The 9,425-nt window shown below is 52.2% G+C and overlaps 1 protein-coding gene across 2 annotated transcripts in view; it reads left to right on the top strand.

Moving 5' to 3' along the window:
- Positions 1 to 2,983: 2,983 nt before the first annotated feature.
- TMEM255A (transmembrane protein 255A) overlaps positions 2,984 to 9,425 on the top strand; it is a 54,886-nt gene continuing 48,444 nt past the window's right edge. Inside the window, exon 1 of one of the 2 annotated variants that reach the window (XM_042974201.1) lies at positions 2,984 to 3,052. In XM_042974201.1, the coding sequence (XP_042830135.1) occupies positions 2,995 to 3,052 (58 nt within the window). In that variant the 5' untranslated portion in view covers positions 2,984 to 2,994. Of the gene's footprint in view, positions 3,053 to 7,691; positions 7,730 to 9,425 lie in introns of those variants that run through there. The other variant, XM_042974202.1, reaches the window with a different exon arrangement.

The following is a 9,425-nucleotide window of genomic DNA, read 5'->3' as shown; positions in this document are numbered from 1 at the left end:
ATGAGAGACCCGTTCCTTCATCTAGGTGGCTTTCCTATTGGTAAATTTTACTGTGAGCCTCTTACTGTATAAAATCTACACGTGTTTTGACATGAGAAAAATCAGGATGGAGCCCATGCAAAATTGCCTCTTGCTTTTTAATTGTCCAGCTCATTCTGAGTATAATAGACTTTTTTCTTTTTTGGCGGAAAGGGGGTCTTTGTGCCAGGCTTGGTTGAAATGCGGGTTGCTTTTTTTCTTTTCCAAGCTCCCATTCTAGTCCCTCCCCTTATCCCAGATCCGCTGTCCAAATAAGCACACCATCTCCAGGGACAAGACCGCTACTGCTCTCTGAGCTGTGGCGGCTGCCATTGTCACTGCTACTGGTCTCAAAGTCATCTTTAACTTGACTGAGAGCCTGCTGTGTTCCAAGTCCCATAAGGTTCCCCAAGAGACCGTATGAAGGAAATACACAGTGTGCAAGTTCTTTTAAGTAGCTACCTCCTCTAGTACTTTTTAAAATAGCTTTTAATTTTCACGCAGGCTTCGGGAATACAGATGTGGATAAAGCAAGCTCCCCCGCCTTAAGGGTACCTCACTCATTTCTGGATTTGATTATAAAGGTCAATCGATAGGCAGTGCACTGAAGTGAAAAGACCTCAGTCTGTCCATCGAAACCAGCAAGGTGACAAGTTTCTACTTGGCTTCTTTAGGGATCTCCAGCCGTGTGGTTGCCATAGGGGAGCCAAAATCTCTAGAGAATGTGCAAAGCCGTCTTTTCCAGTCCGTATAAACCCTCTTTTCTTCAAGGCTACTTTCACAGAAACAAAATCAGTTAGTTATGAAGTACTCCTGAGAAACCAAGGCTGGTTGCAGGAGACCTTCACATGTAATGTATGAGATATTTAGAGCGAAGGGGGTGGGGAGAGGTAAGTAAACACAACTGAGGACAAACACGGCAAGAGTATAAACACAGGGCTTCTCCTCTCTCTGCCTTTGTGGAGCATATGGAGATTGACACAAGCCAAGCATGCCTAAGACACACACCTCTACACCAGTGGGCATCTTGTCTCTATCTGGGACATATCTCACACATTTCTAAACCACATCTATAGCCTAAGGCTGCTAATAATACCTGACACAGCATTCAGCCTGGCCCCTGGGGTGCCCAAGTTCTTTACAAAGGGCTTCCTTTTTAACCTTCAGGAAGTGTCTTTTCTTCCTTTGGAAGATGGGAAAGGGCAAGGGCCCTTGGTTCCATTTGGTGGATAAGGAAAGAAGGCCTCGCAGTGGATTAGCAAGCCAGAGCTGGAAAGAACCAAGTTCTCGTCTTCATCCCATCTCTCAGGAAGAGTTTTTTACTTGTTTGTTTGTTTGTTTGTTTGTTTGTTTGTTTTGGCGGGAGGACCGGGAAAGAGTGTTGTCACAATCATCAGGGGAGGTGGTTGGAAGGAGGCCTGGCGATCAGAACCTGGGAGCTCTCACGGGGACAGAATGAATGCCTTCAAACGGGAAAACAGATAAATTCCATAAGAGGCCAGACCCACGGGGGCCTACTTGCCACTGTTATTGTCTTCTTCACTTTCTGGCCTCATTCTGTTCTGCTGTTTCGAGACCTCAAAACCGCCCTCTGGGCTGACAACATAGTGACTGGGGTCTAGTGGGGTCTGGAAGGACTGGTTGGGAAGGACTCTGCTGTCCTCCAAGATCAGGGCCATTCACACTTCACCCTCAGTTTCCCTTAGCAATCCCCCCAATGGATTCTGGCAGGCATGGCTTGTTCATTCTTTCCACAGTTCCTTGTGTTTTCATCCTGTTGCCCTTCTTAGGGCTAATGAGTTACTTAGGTTTCCAATATGCTATATAGAGTAATATTTCTTTTCAGCTGCCACCACAGGAAGAGCACTAACCTGGGAGTCCAACAGATCTATGTTCAAATCCCACCTCTGCCACTTACTGGCCTAGTGGCTGCAGGAAGTGTTCATCCCTTCTCGGAGATGCAGTTTCTTCATCTGTAGAATGGGAGTATCGATACTTCCTCTTCCTGCCTTGCATGGCTCTTGTGATGAGAAAATGAGATCATCGACATAAAAGCATCTTGACCAGAAGCACAAACCGGGGTGGTGCTGATGCCGAGTCATATTTGCTTTAGCTGAAACTCCTTCTAGCTCTTAGGGGGCTGTTGGTTCTAGAATTCTCAGATCTGGTGAATAAGGCTGTGTTCCCTCTCTCCATCTCTGCATAATTTTATACACGCTGGTCACATCCCTTCCCAGCCTTCATCTTTCTAGACTAAAGAGTCTGCGTTTGTTTAATCTATCTTCATATGGCAGCCCCCTCTACCCTCCCCCATCCCCTTGATTGTAGAGTGGCCCTTCTCTGGATCATCTCCAGCTCCATTATGTCATTCTGGAAGCACTAAGACCAAACCTGCACAAATGTGTGTGTGTGTGTGTGTGTGTGTGCGCGCGCGCGCGTGAATGTGTGTGTGTGTGTGTGTGTGTGTGTGTGTGTATTCATCAGCCCTGAACCTCTGACTCTGCCCCCTCCCCAGTTATAAATCCTAGAACAGGATGCTTGCCCAAGACCCTCTCTCCAAACTACAGAGAAGGCCGGTTGGCCCCAGGCTGTAGCCTCCCCCTCTTTCTCTGCGCAGCCCTGGCCCCAAGGGGCTAAAACGGCTCCCTGTCTGGCTTGGGAGGCTGGGAGGTGGATAACTAGGATGGGGGGGCCGAGGGGGAGGGGTGGGGGGGTCTTGCGCAAGCGCACGCCGCCGCTCGGACCGCCAATGCTGCTGCCTCCCGGAGCAGAGGGAGGCAGAAGAGGAGGGAGGGAGAAGAGGGGAAGGGAGGGGGAGGCGGCACTTGGGCTGCAGCTCGCAACCAGAGGCAGTCTCTCTCTGCTCTCTGGAGGGACGGGGAGCGGCAGCCGCGGAGTAGGATGCTCTGCGGGGCGCCCTGAGCCGGGGGCGCGTGAAGCAGCTTCGGGGGCCGGGGCCACAGGGCAGCTTTCACCATGCATCAGTCCCTGACTCAGCAGCGGTCCAGCGACATGTCCCTGCCCGATTCCATGGGTAAGTCCAGCCGCCCTTCCTAGGGGCGGCGGCAGCTTGGGGTGAGTGCGCTGCCCTCTGGACCACAAGCGCCCCGGCCGCCCCCGAGAGCCGGGGAGCGGGAAGCGGGGCCAGGTAGGGGGTCCGAGCTCCCTTGCGTCTGGGTCGCCGACCAGAGCCCCAGGGGAGCGGCCCAGCGGGGGCGGGGGCGACGCGCGGAGACTGGAGCGCCAAGCTTGCGTCGGAGTATCCCTGCCCCGGAGTGCGGGTGTGTGCGTGTTTGTGTGCGGGCGCCGACAGACTTGCAGCTGGTGGTAAATTCCAGCTGTCTGGAGATCCAAACACTTCCCTGCAACCTGCGCCCTCGCTTTCCATTCGACGCTCCCTCTTTGCAAAGTCCCCGTCACTTCTAAGAGCTCACGACTAACGACAATTAGGAGAAGCAGAGTCCTCGCCCCCTCCCAACTCTGTCGAAGCTGCCCAGAAATTCAGAGCTGCAGTGGTGGTGGTGGGGGCAGACTTGCACCTCGCTGGTGGGGGGGTTTGCGCAACCCTGGGGGATGGGCGGGGGGGGGGGAGGGGGGTTCGCGGGAGGGGAATTCCTAAGGAATCACTCAAGACAGCCCAGCCCTGCAGTCTGCAGCGGCAGGATCAACATTCCTTGAATTTGATTCCTGTTCTGCTCCAAATGCACGGAATGTGCGTGAGTGTGAAAAAAGAGGTTGGGGGGGGGGGAGAGACGAGTGAGAGCGCGAGAAAGAAAGAGCGAGCGCGAGCCCGCGCATCTTCTGAAGTAGCGCTTTCCCTCTCGGGGTGGAGTGGAGGGGGGGGGAGACCCACTAGCCTGATTTGGTACAACACTTTTCCTCATCAAACCTGGGGGACAGCTCATCAAATCAGGCACCAACTTGGCTGCCCCTCGAAGCTGCTTTTTGGTAGTTACAAACAAAACACAAACCCAGTCCCCCTCAGCTGTTAGGCACCTTCCCAAGCCCTATGATTTCACTGGGCGGAGAAATTAATTTGGAGCCCAGGAGAACGGGAGGAGATTGTCAAACCATGATCCCACCTAATCTTAAAATTCGCCTCGGGTACACTTTAACATAATCGAATTATCTCTTGCCAACATACTTTACATTCTGCAAATTTCCTCCGTCCCGAATTCCTGCCATCCAATCTGCTCAGGTCTTCTCCGATGAATTTGCGGGAACATCTCAAAAGGAGGGGGCGGGGAGAGGGTTGAACCCCCTGTGTGAGCTCCTTACTGCCTGCAGAAGGCCCGGTCTCCACAGAATTCGTTCACCGGAGGGACCCCAGAAAGTGTCATCTCCTAGATGGTGAGAAGATTCGTATTTTCAATGGTTTTGCATATGCAGTATGAGAATTTGCTCTTTTTTATTTTTGAGGGTGTAGTCATTTGCAACGTGGTCCAAATGAGGCCAAGGACTTGGGTCCGAATCCAGAACCCAGCAGTACCAGACTCCCCCCAGCTGTCTTTCTAACACGACACACACACACACACACACACACACACACACGCACGCGCACACAGGCACACAGAATGCACTCCTCACCTTGGCCAGCTGTGGCGCCAGCGCAGCCCCTGGCTCCCCGACGCCAGACTGTTGCGCCAGGGAGGGCTGGGTGGAAGAGTGCGAGGGCCCGCAGCGCCCATTCCCGCAGTGGGCCACAACCACCTGCAAAGCCCGCCCCCGCGTCTGGCCGTCTGCCAGTGGGGGAGTGGGCAGGTTAGGGGCCCAGGGCTTAAAACGTTGCTACTTGGCACATGGCTCTGTGGGCTGGGAAACAAGATGAAGAGAGTTCTTTCTTGGGCTCCCGGGGGCCCTCAGCCAATCTTGGCGTTTCCCGAAAGGTCTGCGCAACAAGAAGCTGAGTGGGCTTCTCCCAGCCCAGACTCTACACTGCGGGGAAAAGAATCCTAGATCCCTCATAGACGCGCGAGCCTGCTCCACGCATCCCGCTTTGTAAAGTCTGCAGACCCAGGGCACTAGCAAATTCCTGAGTCGAGTGGTAACCCTGGATTTCCAGTTTGGACAGGGGAGTCTCCCCGGAGTTCCCTGGCTCGGGTCCCGCACAACCCAGGCCTGAATCAGCGTCTAGGCTATTTAGGAGCTACTCCCACTTAACTCAGCTCTGGCAACGCCACCTTCCCTTGCATGGGGGGTGGGGGGGTGGAAGTGGGGGGGTTGTGTTTCAGCCCCCAAGGGGCAGCATTTCTGAGGGGATTCCCTCTGCAGGCAAGACACAACTGCAGCCCAAACAGTAAAATTTAAGACACACACTGCACCAAGGTGCCTGCATCTACGTTTGCTGGCTGCCTGGGGATGAACGGTTAGTACAAGGCTTGGAGCAGAGCAGGCGCTTGGCAATATGAAGATGGTAATTTGACTCCAGCGCCCCTGCATCCCCTTCCAGCAAACCCCCTTCTCCCTTTTGGCAACACCGCCCCCAGGCGCTAAGGCACCTCTACTACAGCCGGCACTCCTCTCCCAAATAACACATTTGTAATTCACCAGTGACCTGGGACATCTCTGATCAAAGAACTGCCAGAGGCGGGGTGGGGACGGGGGGGGGGGGGGACGCAGGATATCAGCACCCTTAAGAAAATGTTTGGGAGATTGGCGGCCTTGAGGCTCTTGCATGGGCAGGCACCTGTTTCCACCGATGTGCAAGGCTGGGACTTCCTGGGACCCTCCCTGTGTGGCAAAACTGACTCAGGTAAGCAAATCCTAACTGGTTCAAAAGATGAGCCTTCCAAATTAGCCAGTCGTCAACAACATGGTGTATAGGACAGACTACTGGGCCCCTGTCCTTGCTGCACGCCGATAGCGATTACACACCCTATAATCAAGGGGGTCATCAAGAGCTCGTACAGGTAAAACAGGAGTAAGCAGAGACAATCATCCCACCTTCTGGCAACCCACATCTTCGTTCCTGTCATATACACAATCTTGGACCTGGATTTGTCATATGACTTGTGTGCCAGACCCCCAATTTACAAGGGTAATCAATTTACCATTGATACATGTATTGAGTAAGGTACACAGGAATTCAGGGACATGAAATAATGAGCGATTAGAATAGAGTGAGCTTGGTAAGAAAACTTTTGGAGGAGGTTAGTTTTGAGCAGGTTTTAGGGGAAGGGAGGGACTCAGATTCAAAGACCGCAGTGCAGGTGGGGGATCTGACCAGGGGGGAAACCAGGCTGTATCTGGAAGGGTGGAGGCAGCAAATAATTGGGCGCTTCTAGAGCTGAGTATCCTGGTCGTCAGGAATCTGGGGTGGAGGTGGGGCACTGCAGAGAGGGAGGGCCGCAGTAGCTCTGCAGGGAAGCTGCTGGGGGCGGAAGGGGGGCAGGCAATGCCCATGACGGGATTTCAGACTCTCCCACTGCTCTTGGTTGCAGGGGTGGTTGTCGTTGTTTAAACAGAAATCTACTGGGCGCCAAGTCGTCGGGCTAGTGAGAGACATTGGGGTTTTGTGACATTAGTTGACCAGAGGCTTTTAGTTCTGGGGACCCGTCAGGTATACCCTAATTTAAAAAATCAATTCTATGAACACAGCTTATATTTATTCACACAATTCCCCGCACGCCTTTTTGATTAGAAGGGAAGACATTCTGATATGTTGCCTCTGGTTTATTCAACAAGTATTGACTGCTCTCTAAGTATCAACCACTACGATAGGCACTGTTTTCTGGTACCTCCTGCTTTATTTAAGTACCTCCTGGTATCCGAAGTTTTTTGATATGTTGATTAACTAAACAGAGTCGGAATCAGATGTTCCTGTGTTCGCGGGAACATCTAGGGCAGGCCCCAAAACTGTACCCTAATAAGAATAGGGCTTCCTTCTAAAATGAAACAACCACCAGGAATATGTCCTAAACGGAAACAGTTTACCTTTAGTAGCCTGGACCACACGTTCAGAGAACGTTCATCTGCTCTAAGCAGATGTGACTTTTAAGTCAAATTGACACTAAAGATAAATGGAGAGGTGATTCTTCACTTTTCAAAAGCATTCACCCCGCAGTTCCTTATGATGGTCAACTCCCCAAGTACAACTAGAAATAATTTCATCTTTCACAATTATAGTCCTTATAGTGTAAAGTAGGGAGTGGCTTGGGGGAGGGTGTGGGGAGGGGGGACAGAGAGTAGATATTCAACCTAGTGATGAGAGAGTTTTCATGGGACTTTTCAAAACAAATCCTATTTGGAGGCAAGGCCCCTGGAAATCTGTAGGATCTTTGCCTGGGTTTCTCAACCGACTGGATTTTCAATTCAGGTTCTCGAGCAGGAGAAAAAAAAAAAATACATTTTCAAATGACACCATGTGGTTTGCTGAGTCACTTTTCTGACCTGGCTCCTGTGCTTTTAAGAGCTAGAGTGATATTTGCAAAGGAGACCCAAGAGCTGTGAATAGGATTTAAAGCCACTTGGCAGGGAAGGAGTGGGCAGGCGAGTGATACCAAAAAAATTAGAAAGACCATACACACACTCCCTCAGTTTAGTCTCTAAAGTTATATGTTTTCTGTGTGAGGTGTTGAGACACTTTTCGTGCGTCACAAAGATACCGCTGGCGGCTCCAGATGTTTCCTCACTGTGTTTTGCTAATTTGAGGCAGGGGAGGGCTCAGATGGGGTGAGCGACAAGAAGGCAGACGGAATGGAAGGCGAGGTAGGTAGGTTTATGTTAGAGCCCCTCGTTCACCGGGAAGCATCTATCAACAAACAGACTCAAGGACCCTGGTTTAGACACTCATTTAAAGGAACCCCTCGAGATCCAGACGGAGGCTAACTAACCTCCGGGCGAACAGAAAATAAATCCTGCCCCCCTCACCCGCCCCCCCCCCACCCCCCCGCAGTCCGCAGCTCTGCTCTCGGTGTTTCCACCAGTCAGCCCGCCATTTGCTTCCCAAATAGCCCTCTCTCACGAAGGGCCCTGATGTCACAGGTGTCCCCAGGGGTCCCTTATGCTCTTCCCCGTGGAGGCTGGACTCGGGCCCCACTGGAGAGGAGCCTTCATCTCCCAAGTCTCCCTGCCTCGCCTCCCAGGGCGAGATCGGGGTGCCTACAAGCGCTCCAGCCCCTTCTACACTGCAATGTGTCTTAGAGCGGGATCGCATTAGCAATGACCCTGATGAGTCACGTCGCTCACTTTCCAGGCTGACGTCAGGGGAGACCGCCGGCCCCTCCCACCTCCCTTGGAGCCCTCGGCGGGGACGGCCCCGGGGAAGACAAGATGGACGGTGGAGCGAACCGGGGGGGGGGGGGGGGGGGGGGCGCGCTCCGTCCACCCGGGAGGGCGGATCTTCTGGGGGCTGCGCGGGCCCGGCCACAGTCCTGCCCTCTGCCCTCCTGGCCTCGGGGTCTCGCTGCTTGTCTCGCCTCCCTCCCCCGTCCTTCGTCCCCGCTCCTCTCCCTCCCAGTGGTGCGGTCTGGGCGGCTTCAGAGGCGGCTGCTGCCCTGAGGCCGAAGTGAGGCCTCCCGGGACGGTGGGGTCCTGGGAGCGGCTTCTGGGGGCCTCTTTGGGCCCCTAAACGCCAGCCAAGCCACATGGGTGGGTGACCCCCATCGTAAGGCTCCCCGCCGCTTCATCCTTCTCACTAGAGAACTGGACGCCCCTACCATTCCCCCCACTTGCTTGGTTTCCCGGAACGCAGAGGTGAGAACTCATCCCCGGTGGTCCCCGTGGGGAGTCCCTTCCCCTCGCTGGGGAAACAACGGCGGCAAGCGGAGCGGTGCTCGATTCCTTTCCAAAAAAATTATATTCAAAAGCGAGTCTCGATACCATTTTTCTATCTGACTTAATAAGCCTGTTTTCGGAAAAAAAAAAATATTGGTTTGCGCTATCGTGGCTGATAAGCGCTGAGTAGGAGAACGGGTTTCTTGTCATTTATAATATTTATGTCACCCTCACATAGGCCTAAATGTGTGTAAGTTATAATCTTCCCCATCTACCTCCCCGGATACATATCTTTGTGGACTAATGGCCTCCAAACACTTACTTTATTACACACATTTGTTATGTGACAAATCTTGCCAACACACCATTTTAAAGTTTATACACGAGGTGGCAAATGTCAGAAATAAGTGAAAAAAAGAATCCCAGTACCTGGCTTGGTTGTGATATTTACACTGAAAATGAAATTTCATATCTCCGGCTTATAAAAAATAACCCTTCTTAGTTGCATTTTGGCTTTTAAATATTTTCATTTAATGCCTCCATGCGTACACTTCCCATTTATCATAGGCCTTGTAATTTGGCCTTAAAAAACACTCTACTAAGTGGGTACGACACATCTTTCATGGAATGGCAAAAGCACAAAATTTGTTGTGGGTTTTTTTTTTTTTAATGTAACTGCTAAGATGCCGTCT

This window comes from Panthera tigris, chromosome X (genome assembly GCF_018350195.1).
Source record: "Panthera tigris isolate Pti1 chromosome X, P.tigris_Pti1_mat1.1, whole genome shotgun sequence".
NCBI lineage: Eukaryota > Metazoa > Chordata > Mammalia > Carnivora > Felidae > Panthera > Panthera tigris.
Note: the sequence above shows the minus strand (reverse complement) of the source record. Positions and strands in the feature narration are given on the sequence as shown.